The following is a 15,848-nucleotide window of genomic DNA, read 5'->3' on the forward strand; positions in this document are numbered from 1 at the left end:
ATTATGATTTTATTTTTTATAACTAACAATTTTAAATGTTTTATTATGAAGGATACTACTACTACTACTACTACTTCTACTACTATAACGTCAGAAAATGATGAATTAGAAGAAACTCTTTCTAAGGTATATAAAACTATATTAAAAATGTTAATATAGTAGATCATTGATTATCCAAATCAATTGGGGACTGGGGTTGTTCGGATAACTTATTTTTCGGATAACAGATAAGTATGAAAAAATACATTATTAATTTAGTATATTAGTATATCCCATGTAATTAGTATATTAGTATATCCCAATAATAGTATATTAATATATTCCATGTTGAAATTTTTCTCCATTGCGTGTTGCTTCACATTGAATTTTCGTTAATGTTAAGCCTAACAAAAATTTCTTATAATAATAATTGTGTCTAATCTTGTATCAAAAACGTTCAATTCAGCACAACACACATCCTGACACAGTCCAACTGGAATGCTTTCGGTTAACCGATGTTTCGATTGATCAGTGTTCGGATACTCGATGCTCTACTGTACTTTTTAAATTTTTTCTAAAGTCTAAAGTTTACTAAAAAATTTGAGGAATTCTAAATTGCAAAGTATTATTTATTTTTATTTATGTAGACACCTGATGTTTTAAATATCAGTGAAACTAAAGAAATTGAAACAGAATCAACAACTGATTGGGCTGTTGAAGTAAATGTACTTCTTCCTGTTGAAGATTTTCATCAAAGAATTCCAAATATGGCATTTAAAGTTAGGTTTTATTTTTCTAATATATTATTTATATATGTTTTTAAAATATGACTTCATTAAATTCTTTGATAGTAATTGGAATTATAACTATGAGAGCATAAAGCCTAACATACAATATCTTTTATATTTACTTCAGTTTTATTAGAATTTCACTGGAAAATTGAAATTGGTAACATTTTTTTGAATAATCATTTCAACTGAACAGATCTGTCCACCCAATTCAAATTGTTTTAGCTTTTTTTATTTTTTTTATATAGGAAATTATATTTACAGAAACTTGCAAATGATATCTCTGAACTTTTTAAGAATGAATTGCAATAAAACATTATGATTTTCATATGTTAGTAGTATTTGTTATCATCTGTCTATTGTTAGTACTAACAATATTTCAAAATTTGAAAATGGATAACTTTCCTTTAATGCAGAAAAAACAGTGAACACATCAATGTAACAGAAGGATATATATATTTGGTTTTAGTATTTTTCCTTCTTATTTGGGAAATTTTTATAATTAGGAAAATTACGTTTGAAAAAAAAAGAAATTGTATTGCTTGATAGCTTTTATTTGTGTTAAATTATTGCTGAATTAAACAAATAATATTTATGATGGTGTTTTGTTTGTGTCAAAGGAGCTTACATGATAAAAACATTCAAATAATCTTGAAAATACAGCAAAAAATTTAATAACTAAGACATTTATGGACATTTTTGACAACCTTCTTCAAATAAAATATGTAATGGAATGGAATGTTTTTTGTTATCTTTGCACAGCAACTCCGAATTAGGAGCTTACATGTTTTCAAATGTGTACACTTTTCTGGAATAAGTAAGTACATATGTCTACTTTTTCCAGAAAATTGAAGGACAATGAATATATAGACAATGATTAAGCGTAATGATAGCTGAATTATAATATTTTATTGAAAATTTTTTCTTAAGTTCAAAAGTATGAGAAACATAACTCAGCCTGATTTCTGGAGACCTGTGTGAAATGGTTGTGCAGCAGTTGGAGAACAAGGTTTTCCCTCAATTCCTCCCCAACATCCTATTGTATATGTGGTATATTGATGACATCATCATTTTTTGGAAAACAACACTGGATGTAACAACCTTGGCCAATTTTTTTTAACAATAACCCTTATGGGTTATCACTGGAAATAGAGCAATCTAACTCGTCAGAAGTACACTTTTTGGATATAAACATTAAAGTCGATAGCTCGGGAATCCACGCTTCAGTATACCATAAACCCAGATCTACATCATTGTACATTCCCACCGGGTCTTGTGATCCGAGCGCATACAAGATGGCAGCCTTTAGAGCCCTAATCAGAAGGGCCTTTACACATTTGTCTACCATCCAGGCTCGTGATACCGAACTAGCATACATTGTCTGCTTAGCTACTCAACACGGGTATCACAAGGATATACATAGGCTAATACAACATCATCAACGTATATATTCAGAAAACGCATGGGATTCGGACCAACATGAGGACATAGAACGAATCTCCATCACATACAACCCATACTTAAGATCTCTATATGCAAAGGTTGCCAGCAAATGCCAGCTACGTCTTGCTTTTAGGATGTGTCCTACTATTTTCAACATCCTACATAATGGGAAGGACCCTCCTAACCCTAACAGATGCCCTGGAATCTATTACATCCTTTTAAAGGATAACAGGTGCGATAGGGACCTGATATATTATATAGGCTCCACCAAATGATCATTGGGCGTCAGAATACAAGAGCACCTAGCAGATATTTATCATAGGAGAACTTCCATGGCCCTCGCTACCTATGTAACCAATCCTGATATAGTAGCGGACTTCACCCAAGCAAATCTCCTCCACAACTCGCCTTCCATTGAACACCTCAAATAGTTGGAAGTCATGCACATATTTAAATTCTCCATAACCAGCACATGCATAAATTTTAAAGAAGAGATGTTTTTATCTGGCAAGAGTTAATTCACAACACACTCTAGTCACCTGTTATACGTGGATGGGCGGACTGGTCACGCATACACAATGTGGCTTTTATAATTTATTTGAACCTACAATTGAACCGAAAATTTAAACAATATATGTATTGAACGAATATTCAGCGAATATCGAACATCGATCTAGAAGCTGTTTGAACCTGATGCAGAGCCCAGAAGGGGTTCGAAAACATTTGTTTGACGATTTTCATACATGATCACACCATAAAAGGTTCCGGTATGTAATTTTTTGAAGTAATTCTGGTGTGATAAGTAAGGAGTTATTTTTAGTAGTTAGCAATGCCATCTAAAATTTACTGTAAAACGGTTTTAGGTCTAAGGCCTGAGTTTGTCTTCAGTTTCTGTTGGACTGTAAAAGGAATGGTGTCATTCCCATGCCGTTTTTCTGGATCCACCTCCCTCCCGGAAATGAACCCCTCCTTGGTAAAGTGAGGATGATGTGCCTAAATAGAGCAATTTGGTACACCAGGAAACAACTACATTCCAAATTAACTAAACTGGTGGAAATAGAGGATTCGTTGTTCCAGATCAACCCGGAAATTATAACAATAAAGAATGCCAAAATAGTCAACATCTAAGAGAAGCTATCAATCAATCTAATGGGAAACTACCGCAAGAAATTCCAATGGATTCTTCGCTTCCAGGTCCCTAAGAGTCGTAATCATCCCTCCTTTCCGCTTATTTTATGGGATAACTTGAACATACTGAGCTTTGTGGTGGAAGTCCTCAAATATGGACTGGCGTTCACACTACCCCGCAGAAGACTGGCGCAAGGAGCCTCATTCCTGATCTGGAAATCCTCTTATGGGGCCTAACAGATAGAAAAAAAAATACTATTGCTGGATGGCCACATTAAAAATCAAGAACTCCAAGGAGTCATCCGAACTCGTGGATCTGAGAGACAAACTTCGACATACTGTATGATGGATGCAACTAAACAACATTACTCTTGTCAGAGCCGACAAAACCAAAGCCATGGCTCTCATGAAACGTGACACGTATGAAAAAGGCCTACAGGAATACTTATCACTTACCCATTGTGAGAGAGTGGATGAAAGTTATGTGGATAAACTACATGCCAGAGTGAAGCGTTTCACCCACACCAATCTTGCTAAATGCTTAGTGCTTGTTAATGTGGTTGTTGACTCCCTCGATGTCCCAAAGTTATTCGCCTTTGCGAAGACGCATAAACCAGGCTAACAGTCTGACCAGTGGTGGATAAAGTAGGAGCACCTACGAGTAAACTTGAGAAAGCCGTGCACACCCTTCTTACTCCACACTTGGAAGGATACCAGTACACCATCACCAGCCCAGTGGAACTTATAGCACATTTGAAAGAAGTCACTTCCACCTGTTACATCACTGTGTTGGACTTTGTGTCCCTCTACCCCTCCATTGAGCTCCCTCCGGCTTTCTGTGCACTCAGGGACATCTTATTTCATATTGTCAGGGACCATGCATTACACAACCAGATGCTAGAGATGGCACACTTAATGTGCTATAATTCCGTATTCCAATTTAACACCAAGATCTACACACAGAGTAAGGGGGTCCCTATGGGCAGCCTGATTTCTGGAGACCTGTGTGAAATGGTTGTGCGGCAGTCAGAAAAGTATACTATCTTATTTACAAATATTTTCAAAATAGACAGTTTGACCAGGCCCTTCAAAAAACCTGGCCCTAGACATTTGTCTCAATTGTCTACGTGATGATCTGGCCCTGTATGTATGCATAATAACTAAATAACTAATAAACTAGTATTTTGAAGAAGAAGACATCATTTATTATTAATTTTAGTAATACTTAATGGTACCAGCTAGATGGCCTGAGACTTGTCACTCTGGGTATCTGGGATTGAATTCAGATGGAATACACAGGATCAAATCTAGCCAGAGAGAAAGCTCAGGAATTTTTATCAGTCAATTGCTCCCATTGTGGGTCTGGTCAAACCTATATAGGGTCTGGAAAAAAGGTTTTTTTTTAATGTTCATGGATGGAAAGAGTCAAAAATGAAAAAAATATATATATATATGCTTTAAAGTATTATTTCATTTTACAGATTTTAAAATTTACGCAACAGAATAGTAATTATTATTATGTTTGAGTTTCATTACAAGATTTTATCATAAATTATTATAAGCTATGTTTACTATAGTTGTCTAGGCACTTTCTTGAAACTATCCTGATTTAAAAATCATAAATCATAATATCATATTTGTTATGTATAGGTTATTCCAAAACTTTTGCAGTAATAAGTAAGTCTTTAAAACTCTCAAACTTAAAATTATATAAGAAACAACTAATTAATTATTACTTTGTACTACTTTGTTTAAAACAAAATAGTACAAAATAAGAATTCAAAACTTTTGTATTGAATTCTAATTTTTAGATAGAAGTTTTAGTTGAAAAGTGATGATAACAGAAAAATTCATAATTTTTTACTTTGTATAAATTCATCATTAAATTTAGTTGCAAATAAAATAAACTAATATAATTGTTAATGGCTTTTTTTGGAAAGTGGATAATTAATTTTTCTCATATTAGTAATAGTAATGGTAATAATGAAATACAGTAATACCTCAATTTTCATTGACTTTGGTTATTGTCGGTTTCAGTTTTCATTGATTTCTTTCATGAAAAATTTGTCTTGATTTTTGTCAGTTGCCTCAGATTTCATTGGCATGCCCACATGACCTCACTGCTAATTTTGCAAAATCATGCATTTTCCTACAGTGTGGTGTTGTTTCTCATTGTGTGAGTGCATCTAGCCAAACAATGGGCATATTCAAAATCTCAGCATGCAGCCAGCACCTCTCAGTACCTCTGTTCAAAATCTCAGATGACTTCCAGTTGCTGCCAGCATGCTTCAAGCAAACTGCAAGCATATTTTTCAGTGCTCGATACACCAGCAAACAAGATGGCAGCCACCATGAGGCTCATAAGAGCTTTATTTTGCATTCACAATTTTGAATTTAATTTATTTGTTGATGAATAAACCCTGAATAAATTAATATTTGGTTAGTAGGTTAATAGAATTATATTATAGATACTAAACATATCTTCATTGCTCGCCATGTCTAATCACCAGAAACAGCTATTCTTCACTGCATGATCTTTCTTTGTAGGCTATTACTCTGCACAAATATGTAAAATAGTCTAAGATGTCCACAGGTGATAATCCTAACACAATTAAAAAATATAACATTTCTTTGTAAAAAAGGGCTGGCAGAAATTACAATTTAATAAAGTAAAGTAAAAATTACATTACAGATACTAAACATATCTTCATTGCTTGCAACATCAATAGAATATTTCAATATACTAGTATATTTACATAAGACATCACATAATTTTTTTTAGCTGTTAAAGTGTAATCTTAGGATTGATTTAATTATTTAAAACTCCTATGGAAATTTAAAAAATCTTCATCTCCATTTCTCTTTTTGAAATATTCATTTTTTATTAAGCTTTTCTCTTTAAATAAGGTCAAAAATAAATTTAACATAACATGGAAGTCCACATTCACCGTTTTTCTTGTTTTTCTCTCCAAAAATTCCTGGCAGTCAGCATTTGTGTTCTCTAGAAAACACCGACAGTTGCGTCACTTCTGGCAGCATCTCACTGGCTTGAGGCTGAGATTTTGAATATGCCCAATTCCATTACTTTCTTTTCCTTTTAGCTCCATCATGGGAAATGCCATGTTAAATGTTCATTTATTCTTTACATTAGTCTTTTATATTCATTTTATGTTAATTTCTTATTCTTAAAATGTGTTTTTGGTATTTATTTTGGAGTATCTAGAACAAATTAATTGAATTTACATTGATCCATGTGGAAATAATTGTCTCAGTTTTCTTCAGTTTCGGATTTTGCCAATTGTTTTTGGATGGATTATCAACAAAAACCAAGGTATCATTGTATATTGTAAGATTTAATTTTCCAATATAAAAAATCACATCATAATATTAAAATGCTCATACTTCATATAATTTAATAAAGCACATATACTAATAATTTAACTTTCAATTTATATTATTTGAGAAAGAACTTTTATTTTCAAATTTTGTAATGTATTTATCAATAATAACAAATTATTCTAATAAATTAATTATAGGATTTATATATTTGTAGTATGATTTTGAATTGGATACATTTCAAAAACAAGCCATTTTGCATCTTGAGAATAATGATAATGTGTTTGTTGCTGCTCATACATCTGCTGGAAAGACTGTTGTTGCAGAATATGCCATAGCTCTTGCAATGAAGAGTATGACAAAGTAAATATACAAAAGAAAAATTAATTTAACAAATTAGTTATGGGTATTTATAAATAATATATAATAAAGTGTTTTGTTAGCAATAATTTTATTTGTATAATTATTTTATTTTAGAGCAATTTACACTTCACCTATTAAAGCACTTTCCAATCAAAAATTTAAAGATTTTAAGAAAACTTTTGAAGATGTTGGCCTGTTAACAGGTGATATTCAGTTAAACAAAACTGCTTCTTGCTTAATAATGACAACTGAAATTTTAAGGTAATTAAATTTTTAAAGTCAATATTTTTATTAAAAAATGATAGAAAATATTTAAATGAATTTAAATGTTCTTTGCATATTATTATTTATTTAAGTAGTAAAAGGAAGAAAATTATAAAGTCTTTTCAAATTCCTTGTTTTACATTGTGATACTTATTTTTCAAACTATAGTAATTTATTTTTTTATTAATCATTGAAACCACCTGAAATTTTTTTAGATCAATGCTTTATAATGGTTCGGAGGTTGTAAGAAACTTGGAATGGGTGATTTTTGATGAAGTGCATTATATTAATGATTCAGAGGTAAGGTGTGATAATATTGATACCATACATTATAATAATTATATAGCTCAGTTTTTAATTCTTATTGATAATTTTTATTTATGTTGAATTTATTAAAAGTAAATTGATAAATGCATGTAAAATATAATTTCATTAAATTGCTAGTATAAAGTGATACTTGTTTAAAGAAAATTTAAGAATTTGTACTGATTTTATGAAGGAACATAATTATTAAAACTGAAATCCTTAGAAACTACTAATTGTCATTAAATTCAATTTCTTTAATTTATTTTTATTATTTATTTGAGCTGTCTCAAAATATTTGAATATATATTCTTTGAAGTTATAGAGTTTTCTCTTCTAAATCGATATGAGAAAATATTCAAAAATAAAAAAATAAATCACTCTAACTGAAAAATTAATTTATGTAATTGCTTATTTAATACACATTGCTGAATAATAACAAAAATTCTTTCTAATGATAATTTAACAAATGATTTTTCCAGATTTAAATTGTAAGTAGTAATATGGCAACAACTTTTTTTTTATAAACCTTAGAAATTTTGTCATTTATTTTAGATATACTAAACTTTAAAATAAATTTTTTAAATATCTAATTTATTATTTCTATTAAAATTTTAAGTGGAGGGTGAGCAAAAGTTCTCTCACCTTTCATCATGAGAAGGTTAGATTATTGGGAACCAATTCAAATCTTGAATTCAATACTCTCTTAATGTAGTCAAAAGAATTCCAAATTCCTATGACTGCTTTTGAAGTGTTTTTGGATAAATGTTCTGTTGATGCACTAACTTTAGCACATGCTTTTACTCTTATTGATCAACTCTCTGGACAATTTTTTTCTTTTAAGATATAATTACTGTATTTTACAGACTATAAGACACACTTTTTTCTTCGAAAAATTGCCTCCAAAATTAAGGTGCGTTGTATAGTCCGTAGCGCTTAATCCGTAGCCTTATAGTCCGTAAAATACGGTAATTAGTCATTTTTAAAGGGTTCTTCCTTTCTTTAGTAAAAACAATTTGTTTGATACAATTTTATAAAGAGTGATGACACTTTTGATTTAACTTGTAATGTAAAGATGTTTTATCATTTAGAAATTTTTAATATTTTACATTCTTATTAATTGTAATTTTAGCGTGGTGTTGTATGGGAAGAAGTTTTGATTATGTTACCATCACATGTTAAATTAGTGCTTCTGAGTGCCACTGTGCCTAATACATTAGAATTTGCTGATTGGATTGGGTGAGTCGATTTTTATACATAATTCAAAAGTTTACATACATACATACATGTGTATATATTTATTAACAACATTTTATTATATATATGTACTGTACATACACAATAAAAGAAATCCCCTTTTTTGATTTATGCCTACCTTTGATATGTGACCATATGTTTTTGGTCTCTTCTGTACAAATGAGCCTCTGACCATTTGCATAAGTCTAGGTATACAGTTACTTCAAATACAATCTCTTTGCCATATGGAACTGTTTTCTTTGTTTTGTTTTCATGCACAGACAGATTAGGATCTTGTGAGGGCTGGATTAAACCGGCCAGTCCAATTTTAAAATTTTATTGTTCGAATCCCCTCGGGAGATAGCGATCAAGATTCAAAGGATGTGCAGCCTTCCGCCGTCAAACTTGCTTCCCTCCTCTCCGGATCCGACTTCTGAGTCACGGAGATCGACTCATCACCCTCAGTCGTGATTGGTGATCGCAGCGGACGAGACCTGGAGTATATAAAGGGGGAGATATCTAAGAACGGGGTGGCTGAACGTCCGAAGACGACGAAAGTCCCGGGGAACCCGAATCAAAGGCCAAACCCAAAGACGCTGGAACCGCCAAGCCCGATCCTTCCGCCCTCCGCCAGGCCGAAGAACGACCGACCCTCCTTTCACCATTTGATCAGTTTTACGATTACATCAGAAGACGAGGTATGATTCCCCCAACATGTGTAAACTCTCTCTCCCGCGATTAGGGACGGGACGCGTTAGATGTCTGTATTTTGTTTGTCCGTCTAAATAAATCGTCATGTGTTTTCATCCTGGGTCCGTTTATTCGAATATCGCCGTAAACTTATCGACGAACCCACACACTTCTTCCACTCGACCTGACAATTAATTACCCAATCTCGACGAGTCGGGATATCAACAAACAAATTAGCCATCCTTGACAGTGGGGTGGGTCTTACCGACCTGAACGCCGACAAAAAGGAGGTGCGACTCCGTCCTACCTCCCGGCGTTCCCACAATCTTCTGTGCCCAGGAATCCCAGAAGATCTAAAGCTCCTAAATTTAATTTTATGACATCATAGACTAATAACATCTAATTGTAACTAAAGGATTCCTTATAAATTATGATGAAGCAATTTACCAGTGCAATCAAATAGTGATCACATATAGGAGATGGACTCAAAACAGAGAATGTCATTTATAACCTTTATTTCAAGGTATATTATAAAATGTTATTAATGAATGTGTTTATTAAGGGTTTTGAATTGAAATGCTGTTACAATGCATGATTAAAATAAAACAGTTTGGCATGACTTTTCTAATATTAGGTTCATTACCTTTGAATTACTCTACTTTTAATACAATTTTTTAACCATTAAATCAAGTTAATTTGAATGATCTTCACATTTAAAAATGTTTTTATAAATCATTTGAATTTAATACAACTGTTTAAAAGAAATATTTTCACAATAATAAAGAATCTTAGTATTATAAATATCAAATTACATTAAGCATAATATTATTTATTTAGTTTTATATTATGCATGAATCCATGGTATTTAATTCATTGATATCATGTCCAAAAATTCATAACTCTTTTAAGATTCTTTTTTGTGTTTTATTTAAAATATTATTTTGTTTGTATTTCCTTAAGTTTATATGTGGTGAATGCACTTGAAGTATACCTATTAGTCTGAAATGGGTGATAATGCCAAAACATGTAACTTCAAAAGCTGAATAAAAGTGACAAATTATACATTAGAAATTCATGGATAGTTTAAAACTAAATAAACAATATATGTATTTGTGCTTATCCTTACTATTAATCCTATGCAATATGATAAAAATTAATTTTGAAGCAATCATCATATTTTATTGAAAAGCACATCAAAATTTAATTTCGAATTAAGATTTTTATTCTTAATGGATCTATCTAAAAGAAATGTTATATGTTTCTTAAAGTAGGTCAGTCACTTTATTGTTATCTATAATGTCAATTTAGAAGTATTAACTATCACTGTTCAATATATGTTTTGTAATATATAAAAAACATATTGATATTTATTATTTATAATTTTAAAATGTTGTATTAATATAAATTTAATGTCAAATTTGAATATATATATATAAATGTGTGTGTGTGTAAAATTAGCATTGACTGAAAATTATTTTCACATTAATGACATTAACGATTCTTACATCATTAAATTAAATTTAATTCTATTGTTTGTGGATTTGTTTTATGTTCTGTTGTAGTTTTAGAAGTCAATGATGATTTTTTTATTAGCTGAAACTGTTTATTCTAACCATATGTTTCTATATTCAACGTTGACTTAACAGTGAGAAAATGATGTTTATAAATGGACCGTTGAGTTATCTGTTGAAACTAGTGATGTCAGCGCTGTTTCACCATTGAGCTCCACGTTAGTTTGTTGAATACTCGATGGTCTTTCAGGTTGTTGAGAATTCAACAAACTAACATGGTGGCTTCCACGAAACAAGTAAATTTGATTTATAGAAACTATTGATTCACTCTTGCTGTGCATGTAATTTCAGACAGATTATGAATGATCTGTATATGATAAAACATGTGATTGCATGATTATGTTGGATAATTTGGTCAATATTGAAATATTAAGTGTTTTTCAGAAACAAACTACTTCCATGAGTTTGTCCAAAATCGATTATGACTGAAAGACCCAGTATACAAGAAAATGATAGAGATAAGGGTTCATTTGAATAAAAGGATTTATTCAAATAATGGTTAAGTGAGTTACTTTAATTATTTAGCAGAACAGTCACAATTGTTGCTATCTCCTTAAGTCAGCCATCATGAAAAGTGCCCATTCAATGGAAACATTTCTTTTTTCTATAAAACATGATGTTCAGATTGTTCAACAGGGGGACTCAATGGAGGGAGAATTCATCAATGATATAAGTGTTGAATTTAAAAATGCACAGTAACTAATAAATTCTGCTGGAATCTCAAAATATATTTGTTTTGATTTCATGTTGATTTATTGAAGGTAATAAAAGTTATAATACAAAAAAGAACCCATTATAATTTTACATTTTGTTAGTGGACTGTAAAAATTAATAAACACTAATAATACAGGAAATTTTCTTCCATTAAAATAAAAGGCAAATCAGAATTTGGAGTGATAGGAAACTAACTTAAAACAGAAGTTTATAATAATTATTTTATTTGAATGTTAATGAAATGTTATTTGAAGGTTATGAAAAGAATGAAATATTACATTATGAATGTTGTTTTAATGTTAAAATACAGAAATTAAAAGTTTACAATTTCTAAATATTTTTTTTGGTATTTGCTGTTACATAAATTTTCTTTATTTGAAAGTGTTTTAATTTTGTATCTGATGAAAGATTTAATAAGAGATCCAAATATGTTCATATTTCCAAAAATATATTTATTTGTTTATATTCAAATAATAATAAATTGTGTTACTGTTAAACTCATATATATATATATATATATAATATGTATATATATATGTATGTATATGTATAATATATATATATGATATATTATATTATATATTATTATTCGTACAGTGAAACCTCGGTTTTCATTGACTTCGGTTATCGTTGATTTCGATTTTCATCGATTTTTTTCGTGAAAAATTTGTCTCGGATTTCATTGGTGTGCCCATGTGACCTCGCCGAAATCAGAGGGCGACTCGTGTTTTCCTCTGCAGTATGGCCTTGTTTCTCGTTGTGCAAGCATTAACCCTCATGTCTAGCGAAACAATTTGATTGCTTTCATTTCCTGTTTGTTGTGGTGGCTCGTGTCTCATTAGGATAAATATTGTCCTTATATATGCTCGCCAGCCACCGGCGCGCATATATAAGGACAGTTTAGGCGGGAAAATGAAAGTGGCTTTCGTCTGGTTAAAGAGAAGGCATCGTCTCGCCAATGACAGGGCGCGATTCCCGAAAGTGTTAGTGCATCGTAAGGTGTTTTTTTAATGAAATTATATGTAATATGAACAATTAGCAATCATTGGCACTTTGGTTTCGGTTGCAATTTTTTGCACATCAAGTTTAGTAACTTGACTCTGTTAGCTCCATCATGGGACTGAAGAAAGTTTCCAGAGCCAGTAGGCCTTTGAAAAGGAAGGTGAGGAACACGACTGAATTGAAAAAGGAAATTGTAGAAAAATATGAGAGTGGCATTAAGATTGCTGAAATCAGTCGCATGTGCGAGAAATTGCCATCCACAATAAGTTCCATTGTGTCGAAAAAGGAAGCAATAAAGGAGGCTAAAGTAGCGAAAGGTGTAAATGTACTAACAAAACAGAGATCTCAAACAATTGAAAATGTTGAACAGTTATTATTAATTTGGATCAAACAAAAGCAGTTAGATGGCGATTCTGTTTCAGAGACAATGTTGAATAGCATTTAACAATAATTTCGATCGTTGATTCCAACACTCCTCACCGTCTTTCATACACGAAGAAGAGTCTTCAGAAAGATAAATAACATGTTAAATGTTCATTTATTTATTATATTAGTCTTATACATTCATTATATGTTCATTTGTTATTGTTTTTAGTATTAAACACTATATTCATTCTCTAAAAAACGTGTTTTTGGTGCATATTTTGGAGTCTCTAGAACGAATTAATCGGATTTACGTTGATTCCTATGGAAAAATTTGTCTCGGTTTTTGTTGGTTTTGGATTTCGTCAATTGTTTTCCGACGAATTATCGACGAAAAGCACGGTATCACTGTAATTATATATATATATGTTACAGTCAAAACCCATTTTTAGTTAGAATGCATTTTAACTAGTTAAAACTAGTTTATACTGAATGTCTTTGTTAAAACCTGTTTTGTCTAGTTAAAACTAGTTTTAAAACTCAAATTCATTTTTGACTAGTAGTAAATTCTAGTTTTAACTAGACAAAATGGATTTTAATAAAGACATCCAGTATAAACTAGTTTCAACTAGTTAAAACGCATTCTAACTAAAAACTGGTTTTGAGTGCAACATATAGAGTGATTTGAAGTAAGATTGTAAACGAGGGGAAGATGCCTACTTTTTGATATTTTCAAACGGTGATGTCAGATATTGTCATGTGTTTGTATGATGAATCGTTGGGCCAATATTGAGTGCGGAAAGCTGTAGTTGGCTACCATTACCTCATTTTCTACATCTGAGAAGAATAAAAGCAAGATAAGAACGAAGTTTTTGTTGTGAAATGTTTCTAGAATCATTTTAAAACTAAAAGTTAAAATAAAATTTATTAAAAATTGCGAAAAACAATTAATGTGTGATGTAGTTAAGATTCTAAAGTTTCCATTGTGAGCTACGGCTGATCTCGATCAGACACGCTGGAACACATGACTTTGCCATGCATCTTACTCCGACAAATGGGAAAGGTGCCACATTTTTCTTGGGGTAACATGCCTATTTTTTGTTAATTGAATTCCAATATGCCTATTTTTAATAAATTTTTGTTTTCTCGTTTTATTGCAGGATATGCATAGAAATTACATAAGGACTTCTCAAAAAGGTTTTAGGACTGAAAAGAGCTTTCAGCTAGCTATAGAGCACATTAGAACAGGCGGAAACTTAACAATACTTATACTGCGCTGTTATACTTACTATGAAGTACTTTGTACTACATATGCAATAAATTAAATTTGGTTAAGATATTCGAAAATTAATTTTATGCAATTATATTTGTTATCTTACCCTAATGGCATTTGGCATCTCACCCGGATACTTGGGGTGAGATGCCTAAAATGCCAGACAGTAAAAAAGTCGTCATTGCAAACATAATACAGTCTAACTTGGTTATAACGTCATCAGATGTAACGATAACTCTAATATAATGTCAAATTTTTATCGGTCCCACGACTTTACTATACTAGATAATGATAAAAAACTCGCTTGTAACAACATAAAACCCTGTTTTAATGTCATATTTGAAGCACTCCCAAATTTACAAAATTAGATTACAAATTTTATCTCACAAAGAAAATACTATGTGTTTGGTCCTAGGATAAGAGTCCACTTCCTAGAACGACTGTGGGTGGTACTCTCACCACCTGACTTCAGTGGGGTGAGGTTTGCTACACTTTTAATGACTGGACGATCGGTTATTATGTACTCATTTTTAAATTACTTTATGCTAAATTGTTAAATATTCTATTATTTTTAATATAACATATTACATTAAATAGTTTATAAAGAAATGATTGAATTATTTTTAATTGGCATACATTAGTTTAACTTTTTGTTGCCTTTTGATTCAACATTATTCTCAAAACCGGAAGTTCTGCCATTATTGAAACTTATGACAAATAGAAATTTCTTATAAAAGGTAACTTTTGAAATTTTTAATTACATCGATGTAAACTTAGACATAATGATGTAAATACAGTTGATTTAAACATGTAGTTTGCATTTTTATACATATGATAATAATAGACTTTGCAGATAACGAAACTCGGTTATAACGTCAAAAAATTGCCGGTTCCATGGATGACATTATAAACAAGTTAGACTGTATACAATTATTTTTCATATACACCAAACTTTTATTTGAAAAACATGCTCAAGAATATGGTATTTCCATTAGAGGCCTCCAAAACCCAAATTATCGTTATAATTTCCTTCATTAGCAAAATGTTAGGCATCTTCCCCCTAATCACTATACATAACTTTATTTATTTCCCCCAAACATATTTATGTAGCTAAAATTAGTTTTAACTAATGTTAAAAGTTAAAACTAGTTTTATCTAAAATCAAAACATGTACAGCAGTAAATTAACTAGACAAAACCCATTTTGTCTAGTTAAAACTGGAATTTACTGCTAGTCAAAAATGAATTTGAGTTAAAACTAGTTTCAACTAGACAAAATGGGTTTTAACAAAGACATTCAGTATAAACTAGTTTCAACTACTTAAAACGCATTTTGACTGTAACATATATATATATATATAATTAGAAGAATTATTTTATACCAAATAGAACAAAT

General features: G+C 30.9%; 1 protein-coding gene across 2 annotated transcripts in view; it reads left to right on the forward strand.

Annotated features, from left to right (window-relative positions):
- Nucleotides 1-15,848, forward strand: part of tst (twister) — a 50,941-nt gene that overhangs the window by 20,795 nt on the left and 14,298 nt on the right. For both annotated transcript variants that reach the window (XM_067273762.1, XM_067273761.1), the window contains exons 7-12: nucleotides 52-126; nucleotides 627-758; nucleotides 6,892-7,037; nucleotides 7,152-7,298; nucleotides 7,517-7,601; nucleotides 8,737-8,843. In XM_067273762.1, coding sequence (XP_067129863.1) covers nucleotides 52-126; nucleotides 627-758; nucleotides 6,892-7,037; nucleotides 7,152-7,298; nucleotides 7,517-7,601; nucleotides 8,737-8,843 — 692 coding nt within the window. The remainder of the gene's footprint in view (nucleotides 1-51; nucleotides 127-626; nucleotides 759-6,891; nucleotides 7,038-7,151; nucleotides 7,299-7,516; nucleotides 7,602-8,736; nucleotides 8,844-15,848) is intronic.

The sequence above is a fragment of the Centruroides vittatus genome, unplaced genomic scaffold (genome assembly GCF_030686945.1).
Source record: "Centruroides vittatus isolate TY-2023 unplaced genomic scaffold, ASM3068694v2 contig_488, whole genome shotgun sequence".
NCBI classification, from domain to species: domain Eukaryota; kingdom Metazoa; phylum Arthropoda; class Arachnida; order Scorpiones; family Buthidae; genus Centruroides; species Centruroides vittatus.